The 19,136-nt window shown below is 50.1% G+C and overlaps 1 protein-coding gene across 3 annotated transcripts in view; it reads right to left on the bottom strand.

Moving 5' to 3' along the window:
* The window catches only part of BCORL1 (BCL6 corepressor like 1), a 60,352-nt gene that overhangs the window by 22,747 nt on the left and 18,469 nt on the right, over positions 1-19,136 (bottom strand). For 2 of the 3 annotated variants that reach the window (XM_049644273.1, XM_049644272.1), the window contains 5 exons: positions 15,180-15,270; positions 11,622-14,894; positions 6,487-6,652; positions 5,308-5,388; positions 2,959-3,348 (listed from right to left, as the gene is read on the bottom strand). In XM_049644273.1, the coding sequence (XP_049500230.1) occupies positions 2,959-3,348; positions 5,308-5,388; positions 6,487-6,652; positions 11,622-14,894; positions 15,180-15,270 (4,001 nt within the window). The remainder of the gene's footprint in view (positions 1-2,958; positions 3,349-5,307; positions 5,389-6,486; positions 6,653-11,621; positions 14,895-15,179; positions 15,271-19,136) is intronic. The other variant, XM_049644274.1, reaches the window with a different exon arrangement.

The raw sequence follows: 19,136 nt of genomic DNA, 5'->3' as shown, positions 1-19,136 counted from the left end.
GGCTGCTTCAGATTCTGTGTCTCCCTTTCTCTCTGCCCCATCCCTGCTCATACTCTGTATCTCACTCTGCCTCTCAAAAAATGAATAAATGTTAAAAAAAATTTTTTTTAAGTGTGGTTGTGATTTTGACAGCTCTTTCCAGATCCAGAGCACCGATCCCTGAGAGGCACTGGGAACTTCATTGAAAACAGCCTCACCCTATAGGTCTGTCCTAATGCCCATGTACAGGGGGTATCGATTGGGTCTACCCTTACCTCTTAACTAATATTAGTGTTATGTGGCTTGACCACTAGCTGTGTAATTGGCTGGAGGCAAGTCACAACCTCCCAGAGCCTCAGTTTCTATGTCCATAAAATAGAGAAAATATATTCCACATCAGAGGGCTGGTGGGAGAATTAAATGAAGTTACATAGGCAAAACCCCTTTAAAAGGCATTATAAAGAGTGAGGCGTCCTTATCATATTATTTCAGTGCAAGCTCTTTAGGGAGGGCCATGCCCATGTGTTCTTTATTTCCCCCACAGGACTGTCCGCCATGCCCAGTACATGACAAAAGATCAGTACATCTGGGAAATGAATAGCTGCAGCCTCAGTTTCTCCAATTTGTGAAACAAGGGGGTTGAGCAAGATCCAAGAGTTCTTAACTCGTCTCCCTTGACCCTGGCATGTGCTTTCACATGTGACATTATCAAGGGCAAATCCAGATGTGGGGGCCATCGCTAGAGCATGAGGAATTGGCTATAGATGATGCATAGCTCTTAGAAGGCCAGCTATCATACTACCCCTTTCTCCCAACTAGCCCCGACCCACCAGTGGGTCCCCACACCTGTCCAAGAACTGTGGTGTTAGATGGCTTCTAATGGCAATTCCAACCAGAACATCCTAAACCAGGGCTTTTGATGCCACAAGCCCGGGCTGAGGCAAAAGAGGAAGGAAGAGAATGGTGCCTGATGAGGGAGGACCTCAAAAAACATGGGGAAGCCATATTATAGCATTTACTGCCACAGGAAAAGCAGCAGCCCCTTAACCCATTTACCCAGGGCAGGGAGGGCTCTGGAGTTTATTCAGTTGTAGTGGGGCAAGAAATTCACAGTAGCAGGAAAGAAACGGAGAATGGAAGTAGCAGTAGCAGGTGTGTGAGTGGAAGTGGCTCTTCCTATCTCCTCTGAAGGTCAAGATGGGAGATACCCAAGTCCAGAACAAAAGGGAAGGTCATCAGACTCAGACAAAAGTAAGGGGACCTGTCTAGTTTGGCCTCTGCCTGACTCTCTGATGTCAACCTGAAAGGTAGTAATAGGAGAGATCAGAGCTTTCCAGAGAAGAGAGACATTTGCCAGGCAATCCCTTCCTGAAGAGGTCACCATTGGATCTGGAGGAAGGTAACCAAACCATATGCCAAAGCCAAGAGCCTCAATTCAACACCCTTAGACACATGCATGGAGGGAGAATGACCTACTTTCCAAAAACTAAAGCTGCCCCCAAATCAAATAAGATGCATTGCTAAGTGGTGTTCTTCATACTCCCAGAGGTGTTTAAGTAAGGGCTATTGTCAACAGTGCTAGAGAAATCTCTGCTTTGAGTGGAAAATGGGACCAGATCACCTCGAAGGTCCTTCTGATTCCAAAGCCAGTAGGTTCCATAAGAAGCACCCAATCTTCTAGGAAACCAGCTCTCAGAGAAGACTGGGTGATACAAAAGCTCTTCTTCATCCTAACACAAGCAGCTGAGACCAACGGTCTGACACCTCTTTCTTGACCAATCCCTTATGGCTCCAGCAAGAAAAGGGGAAAATTATCACCACTCTCTCACATAGTTGAGGAAAATTAGCTCAATTGCTCTCTGAAGTGTAGGGATGGTACCGTATATATCTCTCCTTAAACAGAGCCGGAAATGACTGCTGGCCTCCTTTGCATTACAGTAAACCCAGAATCTACTGCCCATCACAATGCAGGTATTCAGTGTTCACTAACAGGGAGACTGTAGATGTTTCCCAGCGGCTCAGGATAAATACCTTATCAGAGACAATCAGTTGTTGCTTCAAGGGCAGAAGTCAGAGAAAGACAGTGAGAGACAGACATGTTCTTATGGAACCCAGAGATATGCTTCTTGCTCATCTGGAAATCCACTACAGAAATGGGCCTACCCCCCCCCCCCCCCCCCAACCCCCCCAAAAAAAAAAAAAAAAAAGAAAAAAGAAATAGGCCGGAACAGTACTTAGCAGAACATACTGATATTAGCCTTGGTGACAGTCCATGATTACATATTATAGCATGTGACGTAGCCAACGAGAGCCTGGTTTTCTCCTTGGGCTGCCTGCTTTTCCAACTCAGGTCCAACAAAAATGATGCCACCTCAGGTCACCTCAAAGCTTCACTCTGCCTCTTAATAACCTTTGTAGCTTTAATTGAGAAAGCAATGTTGTGCCTGCTTCTACTTGAAGTTCTTCTGTTAAGTTGAGGAAACTTTGTACTTCTTTTTAGTGAAGGGGCTGAAGGTATCCCATGAAAGGCAGCCAATGAATGCCTCTTTCTTCTTGAACCCAGGATTCTAGGAGGGAGAACCCAGCCTCCCAAGACCCAGCTCCCTCAAGCCAATCGGGAACTCCCTGGTTCAACTTGTCCCATGCCAAGGATGCCACTGTGGCCTTGCCCACAGGTTCAGACTTTTACACGAAATTGGAGGGCTCGGGCCTTCATGCCCTCTGCTCACCTGCAGGTCAGTCCAAACTCATTCAATCTCAACTCCAAGCCAAAACCTGGGGACTGGAGTTGAGTGACCCCCTCTGGCAGCTGGAGCTCATAGCACCAGGTTTCTAGGGGTGCAGAGGCTTTTGGCTGGCGAAGAGAATGCAGATGTGGGAACACCCAGGATGCCCGAGGGTCCCCAGAAGCCAAAGTCACTGTGGTTTGGGGACGAGTTACAGCAGCTCACTGGGGCAGCAGCCCCCAGCCAGCCTTACCTGCTCTCCCTTTTCGCCGCTGCTCTTCTTCTTGCTCTGTCAGGTACTCCCCAGTCTGATATTTTCGGCTCTTCTGTCGTCTCCGCTTCTTCCTCTTCACCAGGCCTTCCTCCTCATCTTCCTCCTCCTCCTCATTGGTGTCCCACATTTGCCGGGCAGCCTCTGTCCTCCAGGGCATTTCTCGGGCTCGCCACAGGTGCCGGCGGCCCTGGCTCAGGAGAGTCTTGTCCTGGGCATGGTGGCTGCGATACTGGGTGTCCCGTTGGGTCTTTCTCACCTTTCGACGCTTAGCTGGGGTGGGGGTCACATCTTCTTCCTCCTCTGTGGGGAAGACCTCCTGGCTTCCCATGTCACTGTCTGCCATACCAGCAAAGGAGCTACAGATGCTTCCTGTGGACGGGATGTACAGAGGACGGTCAGGTACCTCTTCAAAGGACAAAGAGTATGGTGTCGAAGCAAGTGCCCTGGATTAGAAGCTTGAAGGTCTGGGTTCAAGTTCAGTCTCTGCCAGTTATTAGCTGTGTGCTTTGGGAAAGTTCTTTCACTTCTGTTTCCTTCTCTATAAAACGGGGACACTGTTCTTTGCCTTACTGGCCTCAAAGGACTGTTTTGAGGCTCAAATGAGATAATTCACCCATAAGCACTTTACAGAGTCCAACATACCACACAAATATCGAGTATCCAAAACACACGCCCTTCCTCATCCATGTTGCTGTGACTTTAATTCATTGCACAAACTCTTACTTCGTGCTTACAAGGCACCAAGCATTAGGTGAGGACCAGGAGGGGGCCACAGGTCCCTGCCCTTTGGGAAATTAGGGTTCAGTGGCGGGTAAGGGAGGGCAGATCGGCATGGCATCCCCGCCCCTGCCCGCTATGTGACCACCAATCTCTCTGACAGAGCCACCCTGGATAAGCAGAATCATCACAAAAGAAGAGTCTCAGGAAAAGCAAAGTAAGGAGTTCCTTTCCTGTGACACAGCCTGGGTTAGTCCCGCCCAGATACTCCTCAGCCAGGCTCTCTTCCCTTACATTGACCCCACCTCCTATTGAGTGGCCAAGAGTCCAGGGGTGGAGCTCTCTCCCTGCGCCCCCCTCCCCACTGCAGCTGTTCCTCACCACTGAGCAGGCTCATCACTGACCACTCCAGCATGAGGGTACCTTTCCTGCCCTCCCCCACCCCACCCTCTTGGTGAGAGGCCATTTTCATCCCCACTCCTCCCTTCAACTTTACTAACAAAAGTATAACCCTAAATTGGCCTGGTTTTAGCACAACAGCAGATCTGACGATCTTCTTCAGAAACAGCTGAGACACCATCATCTTTCTCCCAAAGACTTGCTATTAACTCGACAATCCCCAAACACAAGCGAGGTGAGCAGAAGAAAGAAATGGTTTGAGGCAAAGAAAGCAGCCCTTAACCAAAGCTTCAAGTCAGTCAGACTGCTCAAAGACAGCAAATATCCAGCAAACTTTCCATATACAGACCAGGCAGGGAACGAAGTGTTCTGGTTAATCTAATATTCTGGTTAATACAGAATCACCATAGAGATCACACAGAGATCACCAATTTCCAAAGAATCAAATACAGTACAATGTGTTTAACAGTAAAACGGGACTGGGCATAATGTAATCACTCTTTGATGATTCAGAAGACACTTCAGGATTTTGCGAGGCCTCCAGGCCGTCATTATGAGCCCCAATTATCACTGCGTTCTCCATGTGCTGAGTGCCAGTTAATAGAATGTCAGATAGATGAGTTTACACTGTGCCCTGCTTTCCCATTCTATCCACTTTGCATGGAAATATGGGTGAACCGGGGCAACCACTTCCAGGGCTACGAACCAACATGGAGGCTAGCAGACAACAGTGGTAGTTAGAAACAGCTATCTTCTTTTAGACGCTGAATACAAATTCAGGGACCAAATGTGATTCTACCGGCCCTGATAACTCAATGACCATTTCCAATTTTGTTGACGCCTGTCGCATAGGGCAATAAGCCCAAAGGTTCTATGTCCGTGCCTGAGACTGGCTCCAATAATCATGAGAGGCCCAAGCATGGAGTGGGTCAGTCTTCCTGAGCAACACATGCCTTTCCTCTTTCCATCATCGGCCGCCAACAGAGATGTCAAATCCCATTTGGAAAAGCTAAGCAAACGGTCCTAAAATTGTGGGCAAGGCTCCCCCTCCCCACCCTGGGCTTTCTTGTCCCTGCAAGGAGCAGGGCATCTTAGCACAGTGAACCAAATTCCCAACTCTCCACCTGGGCCAGTGGTGAAATCACTCCACCAGATTTCTACCTCTTTTTGCAGAGAAATGCCAATATGGGCCACGGCTTCAGACTCACTCACCAGACTGACTGCGCGTCCGTGTGCTCAGAACAACGGGGATGAAGTCACGGAAACTGCTCTTTGCTTTCTTCTCCAAGGAACCTGGAGTGATGTGTGGTTTCAGGGAAGAAGGCAGAAATATCACAATCAGAGTCAAAGTACTGAAAGCACCCCTGAGGGGCTCAGATGAAAAATCAAGGTGGGGGGGGTCGTGTGTTTTTCCTGGTCACATTTGTTAGCTCCCCTTATGCTATCACCTATGTACATCTCTTAGAGAAGGAGCAGTTCCCAGTGGTTTCTGAAAACTGGGAGTTGGGTCATTTTTGCTGACACCAAAAAAGGCTGTGTACAGAATCGATTTGCCAGCATGCCAGAAAGTTGAAGGTCTGCCTGCCTGCATGACTACGGGGCTGCTGCACCTCCACGAAGTTATAGTGAGCTGGAGCAAGTGCCAGAGAAGGGCAACCTCAATGGATCTTAAAGGACTGGGCGAGGCAGGAAGATGGGAGCAGGGAACAGTGGACAAAGGAACACTCCTATAGAAGAACAGACTAGGAAGAGGCGGTCATGTCAGACAGGCAAGGCCATGGAAACATGCTACTGCCCGTGGCACTACTTGGGCAGCTCTCTCTCATGAGGGCACCAAGAAACTAGAAGTGGCAGAGCGTACAAGTCAAGTACCTGCTTCCATACTCCAAACATCCTGTGTGTCCCTAAGTAAAGGGTTTAAGATTTCCATAAACCCTTCTGGCTAGCTAGCTAGGTATTAATTTTAAAATTTGTATAATGGGAGTTTTCAAATATGCCAAAGGTAGAGAAAAAGGTGTAATGAACCTCCCTCCAGCTGTTTCGGTCTCAATCTTCATGAACCCCATTTCTTCTCTAAGCCTAGACCTGCTGCAGAGTAATGGGTTGGCTACTCTATTGTATGACTGACGTTTGTCTGAAAACCAACTTCTTTGGTCCTCAGAGTGTACCTTATTCTAGTCACCAGGGGGAATAGAACAAGCCCCTTTTCCCTTCGCCCTTGCCTCTGATTTCAGAGGCGTAAACTACATCACCCTTCCATAGCAAGGGAGTCTTTCCCTGGACTTTCCCGGGCAGTCCAGAGCCATCCGCCACCTCCCCCCCCCCACCACCGACCTGCCCCAGGGAGCCCTCTGCAGCTCAGCCCAGGGGGCCAGGACCTGTTGAGCCTACCTTCCTCATGGCCATCGGTTCGTTTTCCTGGAGACTGGGAATCCGGCTTTGTTGGCTTCCGGTGCTTGTGCTTTACCCTGACTCTATTGTGCTCTTTTCCTGAATCTGAAGCCCCCCTGGGGCTCTTCTTGGTGGGTTCCTGGGGGTCACTAGGCGGCTTCCGGCACTGTGGAAAGGCAGAGAGAGTCAGGTCTGAGGTCAGTTTCGCTTCTTAAGAAAGCTTTCCCAATGGGAAGTCCTGTGCCCCGTTGGACACATGGACATGAGCTGCCCAGGTGGGGGCCAGGGGAAGGGGCCGCCTGCTGCCTTCCACAGTGGGCTACAGAGGCTTTTCTGGACTGAATCCAGTGCCCTAGCTAATCCCCATAGATATCCACACCCCATCGTATTTACAGGTCTACAGAGCCTGCATTCATAAGCAGGATTAACACCTGAAGTCAGTTTGAAAGGTGCAAAAAAGTGAGGTCCATCCAAACGGCAATAGAGACGGGCAGAAAACAAAAATGCCTCTTCGGCAAGATGGGTGACTGACTACATTGGTCAAATAACTTCAATGCGAATGGTACTATTACCAACAACTGAAAACAATTTCTTAGTCCAGGCTGACTCAAGAAAAATGGTCTATTTCCATGTGTAAATTAATACCAGAAAATAGACTCAACGAAGACAAGAAGAAAGGCATGACACAGGAGCAATTCAAATCTCCCCATACTTATGGAAGACAATGAAGAGGCCGAGGCAGTATTAATAATGCCACTTTACACTCTGCAGCACTTTCAAAATCTCAAAATGTTCTCTTCTCTGTTATTTGATCTGATTTTCCTGACAACCCCAAACTGAGAAGCTAATATCATCCCCATTGAACAGACAAGGAAACTGAGGCTCCAAGACAAGACGTTACACGAATTTGTCCAGGGCAACACACAGACCCAGGTGTGACTGCCACTTAGCAGGCAAATCTACAAATTAGCTCATTTGTGCCTGCAGTGAGAAAGTGGTGGAACTGGGACTGGGGCCTAGGGCTCTTGGCTCCCACCTGGGCCTCTCCACAGCAGCTCTTGCTCTTCTCCCTCCCTGCTCACGTCCTCCACTGTTTCTGCTCAGCCCGCTCTCTCCGATAGGCACAATGGCCGTGCTTACACAGTGCAAGGACTCTCTCAGCCTAACAGCTACATATCCTCATAAGCTTTGAGGTCTCTCCATGCCACCAAACAAGAAATAGGGCAAGGTAGGGATTTCCAGTATTCTAGCATCCCGGGAGTGAGTAATAAGCAAAACGTTTTAACAACGAAAGCAGGCCCTAGGAAGAAAGGAAGGGTTGTTTTCCCCCAAGCCGACTCACATGCCACCTTCTAGAAGGTTATTACTGTATAGCTCCAGCTACGGGGATGGCAGATGTCTTATCAATAGAACATTTTCTGCGGTGTTGGGGGGTGTCTCAATTCTCCAGCATCAGGGAGTCACCTTCCCCATCAAATTCCAGGGACTCCTACTACCCAGCGAACTACTCCTGCTTCTTACTCAGCAGAGGGCTGAGCTAAAAAGTCAAGTCTCAGTTTCCCCCTTTTGCTTGCTGCTAGTTCCTACAAACCAATGTGTTAGGACAAAAAAAGAACTGGGGAGGAAATAGAAAGATGGGGAACTGTTGGCTTAAAATCTCACCTTTAGGAATGGCCAGAGAAAGATCACTTTAAGTCAGGGGGAATAAAGTTAAATGCATATAAATCTGAACATGTCCTATTTATTTCTGAATATCATTTTTAGCTGGCTCTTTCAAGTGCAGACCATTAACTTTTATTTCCTAAGACAGACAAAAACAAGTAAAACAGAACATCTAGAAAGGATTTCTGTCTGTAAGTTCTGCAAGGGCAGCACTGAGAGTAAAAACACACTGCATGCTCCAACTTAGGCAAAAAAATTGGGTGGATGGGGAGACCGTGTAAGATGAATGTTCTGGTTAACAGAGTTTTGAAAGGTTTTCCAAAGAATTTTCCAAAGGATGAGAAAACAATAAAATACACCCAGCACCAGATGAAGCAGAACTCTTCCTTTGCTGATGATTCAGCCAACCCTTCAGAATTCCATGAGGCCCTAGGGCAGGTGGTATAGGAGACAGGACACTATTCTAATTCTTAGCCATACCCTGACAGGGGCTGTTTTGAATTAAGCCCTGATCTTACTTTGCTTATCAACAGTTTCTTTCTCAGGAAAATGGAAGACAAGAAAGTAAAGATCTGAGTTATTTACTCTCCCCTCAAAGTGGAAATTTCATAAATCATTATAGGAAGCTGCTAAGGGCTGCTACAAGGCCCCGGATCTTGTAACTTTATTCTCTGTCCTGGGTATCTGTCAGTGGGCCCAATGAACTATTCATCTAATATAGTCAGGGGCAGTGCCAGCCTGTCATCAGGTCTCCTGTAAGACATAAGCTCCATGAGAGCAGGAGCCGTATCTATTTTGTTGGTAACACTAACAATAACAATAGCATCCACAAACACTTACCGAACACTTACTTACTATGTGCTAGGCACTGTTCTAAGCATTCAAATATATCACCTCATTTACTCTTTTTTTTTTTAACAACAACATTATTGACAGGTAATTTATTCAGATATATCATACAATTCATTTGATTAAGTTTACAATTCAATGGTTTTTAGTAGTCACAGACTCATGTAACCATCACCTAGTTCCAGAACTTTTTCATTACCCCAAATGGAAACCCCATACCCATTTCCCCATCTCCTCCAACCTTAGACAACCACTATTCTACTTTCTGTCCCTATAAATTTGCCTATTCTGGATATTTCAGAACATCACCTCATTTAATCTTTACACAGCCCTATGAGGACATACTATTATTGTCTCATTGTACAGATGAAGAAACTGAGGGCCAGAGAAATTAAGTCATTTGACTGAAACCACATAGTTAGGGAAAAGTAGGACCAAGACTTAAACTCAGGCACTGTGCCTGGTTCCAGAAACTATACTGCTCACCAAAAGGCTGCACCGCCCTCCTGAAGATGTAGCTCAGTGCCTGGGAGGGACTGGCATGTAGCAACAACTCAACAAACACTTGCCAATGGTTAGTGAAACAGTTATACATAAGGAGAGAAGACAGTGTGGCAGAGCTGAAGATGAACATGAACTTTGGAGCCAATGACTGGAGTTTGAGTTCTAGCTCTACCAATTAGTAGCTGTGTCACTTTAGGTAACTTACCCATTCAGTCTGTTTCCTTCATGTTCCTATCTGTAAATTGGGTATAGCATTCACTTCATAGGGTTATTGTAAGGACTAAGATGACATCTGTAGAAAGCATTTGGTATGTTGTGTATAGTACATATAATGACAAGAATTACTGTTCTTTTTTTAATAACATTTTAAAATATTTTAATGTTTATTTATTTTTGAGAGAGAGAGAGAGAGAGGAAGGGGCAGAGAGAGAAAGAGAGACACAGAACCTGAAGCAGACTCCAGGTTCTTGAGCTGTCAGCACAGAGCCAGACGTGGGGCTGGAACTCACAAGCTGTGAGATCATGACCTGAGCTGAAGTCAAGACATTTAACCAACTAAGCCACCCAGGTACCCCTAATGTTCTTTTTTAAAATTTTATTTATTTACTTTGAGAGAGAGAGCGAGACAGCGAGCACACACACATGAGCAGGGGAGGGGCACAGAGAAAGGGAGAGGAAGAATCCCAAGCGGGATCTGCACTCTCAGTGTGGAGTCTGACATAGGTCTCGATCTCACCAACTGTGAGATCATGACCTGAGCCAAAATCAAGAGTCGGACACTTAACCGACTAAGCTACCCAGGTGTCCCTAAATTATTCTTCTTATTACTATCAAGGGCAAATCACAGCTACCTGAGTAAATGCTATACATATGCTCTACTATGTCATGGCCTGTGTTCCTACTTGGCATGTTTGCCACACAGAAGTGGTTGTGAAGTCACTGAGAAAACCCACCTAAGCTCTATCCCTGGGGTTCTTAATTTGGAGCCTATGGGCTGGCTTTGTGGAGGGGATGGGTCCAAGAACTTGAAATTACTGGCAAAATTCCGAGGTCATTTTCTGTGAACAGGGTCTTAGCAGCTTCTCAAAATGCTTTATGGTCCAAAAAAGACTAAGAGCTTCTGCCACAAACCCAAATTAATGGCACTCTGGCTAGAAATCTGTTCATTAGTGTATATCAACATTCAGTTTGAAGGCTTCTTAACATAACTTGAAATCACTCCATATTTTTTAAAAAGTTTATTTATTTAAATAATCTGTACATCCAACGTGGAGCTCGAACTCCTGATCCTGAAATCGAGAGTCACATGGTCTTCTGACTGAGCCAGCCAGGCACCCTTAAATTGCTCCATATTTTTGAGAAGCCTTATCTTCAAGTGCTTCAAGAATTTCCCTGGATAACCAGCAGCCTTTGGATCCCCTCTGGAGTACCACTGGATTGAAATGGAATCCTCTTTACCCATCTTTTTGCCTAGAACCCTGCCACCATGAAGAACCCAGAAGCAGACACCCACCTGCCTTCCAAACCACATTCCCGATGGGTTGAAACCTGAAGCTGCCCCTCCCACCAAGCACTGGGCAGGTAGGAAACTGTCAGATGAGCCCAGAAGCTGAATTGGAATTGGCTCCGGTGCCACAAAACTCCCAGCCTAATCCTAAGCAGGCACCCCCAGCGGTGCAGAGAACAACTCTGTCCAAGGCCCCTTCCCTCCCCTTGAGAATCCCTAGTTCTCAAGGCCAGCAGTCATCTCAGAAAAGGAAAAGGAAGAATGGTTATGTGTGGAAGAGCCTGTTATCAATTGATTTCCGTCATCAATCCCTTCTCCTGCTCTCCAACCTCATGTGGGACAATGGCTTCCCTGGCCTCGGGGACCAAATCATTTCCCACATCCTATAAAATACAAGCCAGCCCCTCCTGACACTAAAACACCATATATGGAAAATGTGACTTAGAAAGGGGACAGCAGGTCATTATTCACTTTACACAAGCCTTCCAAGCCTTCACACAAGCCTTCAGTTCACAGAGCTTCTCAAGAACACTGCCATGGGAGACTGACATCTGCAGGACAAAGCAGACCTCTGGTGTCCCGGCCCTGCCCTCGACCTCAGCCCAGAACTCACCTTGGGTCCATGGGAACTCCGGACTATGACCTTGGTTTGTGGCTGCTGCTCCTCAGCATCCTTCTCTTTGCCAAACTTCATCTTCTTGGGCGGCAGAGATTCGGTCGCCCCATCGGTCACCACGGAGTCTGGCTGCCACTTGTTCTTGCAGGCAAAGACACCCACGCTTTCCTCCTTCACTCGAGCCTGCCCAGCCTTATTCCGAACTTCAGCTTGGCCCCTCTGGGGAGCTGCTGGGAGGCCATCGGTGCGGAAGCAGGTGGCTAAATTGAAGACGACGTCACCATCCACCTTCTCCATTTTCACCCGCCCCAGGTCCACCTGACTTCCAAGCTGTGAAAGCTCTGTGCCGGAGCCTCTCTTGCTGCTCGGGACCACATCCATGATAAGCTCCTTGGGGCGGCTGTCATGAGGTAGCAAAGGCAGCTCGGGCATCTTGTGCAGGTTCTGGGGGGTGGCCAGGACCAGCTCGTGGGACATGTAGGTGGCCAGCACTTGGTTTTTAGGCTTCGTATCTCCTGCCAGCTTCAGGCCACAAGCCCCCTGGGAACCTTCCATCTTAGGAGTGCCGTCAGGACAGAGGTGGCTCTCGGATTCCTCAGGCCCCTGATTCACTTTTATGTCCCCACTGCTAGGCTGGACAGACAGTGCCAAGGTCCCTGTCTGAGGGCTGAGAGTCAGGAGGACAGGGTTGACTTGTTCTTCATAAGGCTTGGCAGCAATCCGGCAAGTTTTGTTCTTTGTGCCAGTGTCCTGCTCTGGAGCAAAGGGGCCTCCAGGCCGTGGCTGCCCCTCTGGAAGTCCGTGCACAGCTTCACTGGGGCTGAGAGGTGACACACCAGAAAACTCAGAAACAACGCTGGTGGGCCTGATGGGCACCCCCTGACTGGGCGTCAGCTGCCCGGCACTGGAAATGCCAATGGAAAGCAGAGACGTTTGGTGGTATGGTGACCAGCCAACAGGCAGGACCTGGGTGCTGGTGGGTTTCCCATTAACTGAACACCGTGGGTAAATATTTGCTGGCCCCGTGGACTTCCACAGAGAGAGCTCCTTGGTTTGGCAACCCGGCAGCCCGGGGGCAATGCGGGCTGGGGTGTAACGTTTGACTGTGCTTGACTGTCCCTCAGTCCCAGCCTGGCTGCCCTTCTTGCCACAGGGGGCACCAGTGCTCTTGGGTTCTCCTTGATCAATGATGGAGATGGGCTCCTGCTTGGGGAGATGGCGGGGGTCTCGGTTGAGGCCCAAGTTAGGGTCTTTGTTCAGCAGCAGGGATGCAGGCACTGGGTTGGCCACTCCCACATAGGTGCCAGGAATGGTGCTGATCAGCGCAGTCGAGTTCTTCACCCAGGTGCTTGGGTCCCCGTTCCTCACGATGTCGGGAAAGATGACAAAGGGCGAGGAAGTAGAGCCCAGGCAGGAGGTGACATTGCTACCGGCAGCCTGGGTTGTGCGCTGAGACCTAGACAAGACTGTGGAGAGGAGGGCCTTGCTGCTGGTGTGCACAGGGGTCAATACGGGCATGGGAGGTGTCTTGCGTTGGTTGGGCAATGGAAGCTTCTGGCGGTTGGACTTGGAGGAGAGGTCGAGGGGCATCTCACTGCACTCAGGTGGAGATGCCATCTCTCGCTCCAGCTGTGGAGGTGACTTGAGGGGAGAGAAGGTGACGGAAGTCCCTTCTGTTTGCTGCTCGGCACCACCTGTCATCTTGGCAGGGTGTGGCGGGGCTGAGCTCACGCTGGGGGCTGGCAGCAAAGGCTGTGGGGTTGGAAGCACCTTGGCAGAAGCAGTAGAGAGGGAAGTATCTGCCAAAGGCCCGGGGACCCCATCGGGTGCAGGCTGGGTGCTGGTGCTGCTGGATGGGGAAGCACAGGGAAGCCTGTTCACCTCCAGAGAGACCAGCTTGGAATCTGAAGTCAGAGGCCGGGCAACAGAAAATGCATATGGGTAAGACCGTAGCTCTGGGGAGGCCAGCACACCGGGGAGACACCTGTCCTGAAGGTATGAAGGCAGGACAGGGAGTGTGAGAGTGGAGGAGACTCCCAGAGTGGTTGGCAGTGTGGCCATACTGAGCGGCTGCCCACAGCTCGGAGGTGGGATATATACCAGCGGCTGGCTCGGGGTCAGTACTGTCCCTGGCTGAAAGGACAGGGGTACTTTTTGCATAGCTGGTGCCTGAGCTGCAGGAAAACATACTCGGCTCAAACTAAAGGAGGCTGGGATTGGTGCAGAGGTGGGAATGGCAGCCGGTGTGGCGGCCGGCATGGGCGTGGGGGCTGGAGTGAATATTGGGGCTGGGGTGGGCGCAGGCACTGGCGTGGGAGCAAAGGCAGGGATGAGGGTGGGGGTGGAGGGTGGGCCAGAAGATGGGGTTGGGGTGGGCATTGGCACCGACGGAGGGGCGGGAGCTGCCGGAGGTGTGGACGCCGGCATGGGGGCCAGAACTGGAGTGGGGACAGGCGTGAGGACCAGAGTTGGAGCTGATGGGGGCACAGGGGCCTGGATCAGAGCCAAGGGAGGAGCCGAAACTGGGACTGAGAGGGGGGCAGGGGCTGGAGCCGACAGGGGGACCGGACCTGAGGGGGGAGCAGAAGCTGGCACAGGCACCAAGACAGAGGCTGAAACCGAAAGGGGGTTCGAATCAGAGATGAGTGTGGGCACCGACGGTGGCGCTGGAGCCAGAGCTGGGACTGGTGCTAAGGGAGGGGACGGGGCTGGAACTGAGGTGGCGACCTGGACGGGAACAAGCCCAGAGTGGGGTACTGGGGTGGGGACGGAGAGGGGAACCTGGAATGGATCTGGAACAGACGGGGGGACGGAAGCTGAACTGGGAGCGGGGGGGCAGATGGGGGCTGGCAGCGGACTAAAGTTAGTGGGGACCAGAGGCAGGGTTCCCTCCACAGGGACTCCAGTCCCCAGAGTTGCCAGAATGAAAGTATTCTTCTCCCCAACACCATGCCGAGAGTCCAAAGCCTTCACCCCAGCTGCTGAGCAGTCTGTTTGTTTGCTCATTTGGGTGCCGAGGGGAGCCCAGGAGCAGTCAGCCCTGCTGTTGGCAGCGTCGGCACTGTCGGGAGTGGTAAGCTTGAGCCCGTCTCCGGGGCTGCTCAGTGGCACCAATAGGCCCTCAGCCTCCGCCACGCTCCCAGCATAGTCCATTTTTGGCTGGGGGTCATCAGGCTTGTCTTCTGACTTGTGCCCAAGTTTTTCTGCTGCATTGCCATCTGGGTCTGCCCCCCGGGCATTGCTGCCACTTCCAACTGCTGTGAGCTCCACCTGCAACGACAGAGCAGCGTGCCCGTCTTAGCTAGCTCTCTGCGGATGGCGCAAGTGTCCCGAGGCCCAGGAGAAGCGACTGCTGGTCCTCTTTGCAACTCGACCAACCGGGTCTCGGCAGAGGCAAAGAGCAGCTGGCCAATTTCTGTCTCACATACGGCAAGTCCTGGGAAATACCCTGTTCCTTCCTGCCCCCCTTCTTGGGATGGCAGACTGGGCACGTTGCCCGGGGCAGTTTGGCTCCGCCCTTTGGCGGGCGACATGTGGCTTCACATGGCCCCTTACCTTGGAAAAACTGCTGCTGACACAAAACTCCTGAGATCCAAACCGCTGGCAGTCACCTGACGTGGACTCCTCATCAGAAAGAGGTGCTCTTCTAGCATGGGAGACACAACCAGAGAAGAGCCATGAGGCCTAGCCTTTGGGCCAACACCACCTTCGGCAGAACACCTCCTGCCTGCCTGGGTTCCCATAAAACCTTCCTGTCCCACTTCCCTTGGTGGCTGGGAGGACATTACAAGCAACTGGAGGGGTTGAAGTCACAAGCCGGAGCCTGCATGCCCAGCTTTGCAAATTCTTGTAAAGGAGCCCAATCTGACTAGACTCCCCTCTTTGGGCTGTGTATCCTTTTTTTCTGGGGCTCTCACCAGGAGTGTGGAGGACAGCCCAGCACCTTTGCTTTGTCCCCAGAGCTTACCCATCAAGGTGATCGTCCGGCACGTACTGGGCATTGCCAAAAGGGGAGAGATGAATCACAGAAGATCTCAAAAGGCATGCAAACCAGTTTTCTCTTAAGTACACTCTTATTTTAAGTCTATAAGGGAAGTTGGCTGCTGGTATCATAAGGGTAATCCTTTTCTAAAACAAATAACCACCTCCATTGTGTGTCATGTTCTAAATTTGAATCATCACCTATTCACCCGATGGGGTTGCCTAGAGCAGATACACATTTATTAGGGCGCGTAATGATACTGATTCGAGGCCACCAGGTCACTGGGTGCTGAGGGGCATTTCAAGGGCATGACTTCTTTCCCTCCGGGGCACCTCTTCCCCTTTTCTAAAGCACCACCAAACTCCAGCCAGCGCCTGCCCTCCTACATTTCTATCCTTGCCTGCACGCCATGCCTGCCAACTCCCCACTCCTCCTTCATCCACTCTCATCCCAAAGGGTGGCCTGCAAGGCCACAGACTCCAAATTCAAGTTGGTATATTGCAAAGGAAAGGGCTGAACACCAGAGAGCTCAGTCCCAAAGGAGAAAAACCTAACTGAACTCCAATCTACTCAAAAAGTCTTCTCTAGATTTTGAGTAAGAATCTTGGAAAATAGGGGCACGTGGGTGGCTCAGTCAGTTAAGCATCTGACTCTTGGTTTCAGCTCGGATCATGATGTCACGGTTCATGAGATCGAGCCCCACAGTGGGCTCTGAGCTGACAGCAAGAAGCCTGATTGGGCTTCTCTTTCTCTCTTAAAATAAACTTAAGACTACAAGGTGAAGTTCAAGACAGGACAAATACCCACTAGAAATTTAGTTTTTTGAGAAGAGTCACTCTCTGCCCTAGGGAAGACACTAATGGGGCAAGAGCCCAGGTGAGTGGCTGAGTGGAAGGTCTGGGTGCAAGAATAAAGCTCCAACTGAAGCGCTATGGCACAGCTCCAATGGGGAAATGCACAGGAACGCTCTGTGTGCCTCTGGGGAGGTAGGCCACCTTGCGTCTTTGCCCTCAGCTCTCCAACAGCCCAGGAAGAAGCCAGCATCTGCCTCACCAGCCACCCTAGCCTAGGACAGTCAGGGAGCCTGTAGCCAACCCCCACAAAAATGGGGAGGGTCCTGCTAACTCCCTCCCTCTCACTGGAACAGGGCACTGGTGATGGACTCCAAAACTGTACCTGGGACAAGAGAAGCTAAAAAGGCAAGGGAGATCACCACAGGCCTCTTCCCCTTGTTTCAGGGCTCCAGAAGGGGCTAACCAGGGGGAAATGTCTGTCTGGTCCCATTAAAATGCAACTAGGCTGGCAGAAGTGGGAGGGTTCCACTGCTGGCAATGACTGCTGGTGACAAACAGAAATGAGTGTAAGGACAGGCAAGGGCTGGAGATGCAGTCAGGAGTCTCGAGGAAGGGGAGGAAGGGGGCCCTGGGGGAAAGGGAAAACATACTTTGACAACAGCTCCTGGGAGACCAGAAAAGCAAGGCCTATACTCCCAGCCTTGGGCCAGGGAGAAGCATAATTCCAACTGGACTGGCCAGTGATGGTTTTGGAAGGAGGACGGTGGCAAAGGGAAACAAGCAGCATTGCCCTCTCCCTTGCGAACCCCACCTGAGGGGCTGGGGACCCCACCTGCAGGGGCTCCCAACCAAACAAAGGGGATCTAGCTGCATATCAACCCCCTGCCCTTGCTGGACTCCCACCCCCGAATAAAATCACCTTGAATGCAGGAACCCCACCCTCAAAGATAGCCACCAGACACCAGCAGAGCCAGCCTGCAAGCCCAGAGACTCTGGGGGTGGCAGGGGCAGTGGAAGCAGCAGTCCTGGCCACTCTAGCCATACCCATGCCTGAGTGCCAGTCCCTGAGGCTCTGGGAAAATGTTGTGTAGCCACGTTTCAAATCCTCAGAGGAGAGGGGTGTGCAAAGCTAAGCAAACATTAAATCGCTCCATGGAGAGAAGAGTCTGGGACAGGAATAGCTTGCAGGGGAGGGGTGCACAAAGAGAAGTGGGTCAACCAGGCAAGGTTAGGAGAGTACAGGCAGCAGGGAGGAGGGGGCAGGGGTCAAAGCAGGCTTCAATCAGGACTGAAAATCAATCCCACCATTTCTTCCCAACAGAGATGTCCCTGGGCGATTGTGCTTAAGGCTCTGTTGAACTTAAACCAGAAATGGCCATAACCTTTCAGGGCTGTTTTCCTAATTATTAAGGGCTAGCACCACTGTCCAACCAGATCTTTTTCAGTTCCCACTGGGCCCTGACCACACCATACACATCAGGCCCCTTAGATTCCATCCCCTGCAGACTTTCCCTGCCTGAGTCCCAGCACACCCCAAGACCACCTGCATTCCAGCCAGGGTCTTCCTGAAACACACCATGTGGGAAATATCAACTCTCACCTCAAACTCCTACTCATCCCTCAAGCCCCTGCCCAGATATCACTGCCTCTGGGAAGCCCTCCCTTATTCCCCTAGGAAGTCTGCCATTCTTGCATCTAGACTCCCACAGGACCTGTACATGCCTCTCTATAGCACTCACCATCAGTGTCCCATGACTGTTGGTTTGCTCTTGCTGGATTTAATAAATGTTTGTTGAATAAAGGAATGAATGGATACAAGACAGAAAGCAAGCGAGCAAGAAAACAGAGTCAGCCAGAGGTTTGACTAGAGTCAGCCTTCTGGGGCTCCCAGAAGGGCCCTGCCCCTGTTCTCACAGTCCTCAACTGCATCTGATGAAACTGGTCAGGTTTCTCAAACAATTTTAAGAGTTAACCCCCATGTGCAGCTTTACACCCAAAATTTCTAAGTTCTACCATTTGTAAAGGGCTGAGGAAGATGATTTTTAAATAAGGTGGGATACCATTTTGGAAATCAGCTGTAGCATGGCCTAGACTGTAGAGGAAGGTGACAGTAAAGGGTAGATGCGATCAGAAGTGACAATGCTTAAAAGGTCATCTTAACCACTAGGCATATTTGGTAATGTAACATCCCAAGAAAGGTCCATAAAGAGGGAAAGTCAGGTTTGGGACTCACTTCCTGTTCCTTTCTCAGCAGGGATTTAGCATGGACAGTGAAGCAAGGTAACTTGTCCACTTATTTTTTTTTTTAACGTTTATTTATTTTTGAGACCGAGAGAGACAGAGCATGAACAGGGGAGGGGCAGAGAGAGAGGGAGACACAGAATCCGAAACAGGCTCCAGGCTCCGAGCTGTCAGCACAGAGCCCAATGCGGGGCTCGAACTCACGGACCATGAGATCATGACCCGAGCCGAAGTCAGACGCTCAACCGACCAAGCCACCCAGGCACCCCTGTCCACTTATTTTTTAAAGGCTCTAGTCCAAATCTCTGCCTCCAAGGCTCAACTACTTAAAACGAGTTGCCAGTGAATGCTTATACAAATCGATACCACCACCCTCCTTCCCCCAGTTCATCTCTTAGTAATTATCTAAGGACATACTTCACACCCAAAGGAAAATATCTTTCTAATGCAGATCTGAGAGGAATTTTGTCTTATTTTCCTTAGTCCTGACTTATA

The sequence above is a fragment of the Panthera uncia genome, chromosome X (assembly GCF_023721935.1).
Source record: "Panthera uncia isolate 11264 chromosome X, Puncia_PCG_1.0, whole genome shotgun sequence".
Lineage (NCBI taxonomy): Eukaryota > Metazoa > Chordata > Mammalia > Carnivora > Felidae > Panthera > Panthera uncia.
This window is presented reverse-complemented; position numbering and strand designations above follow the sequence as displayed.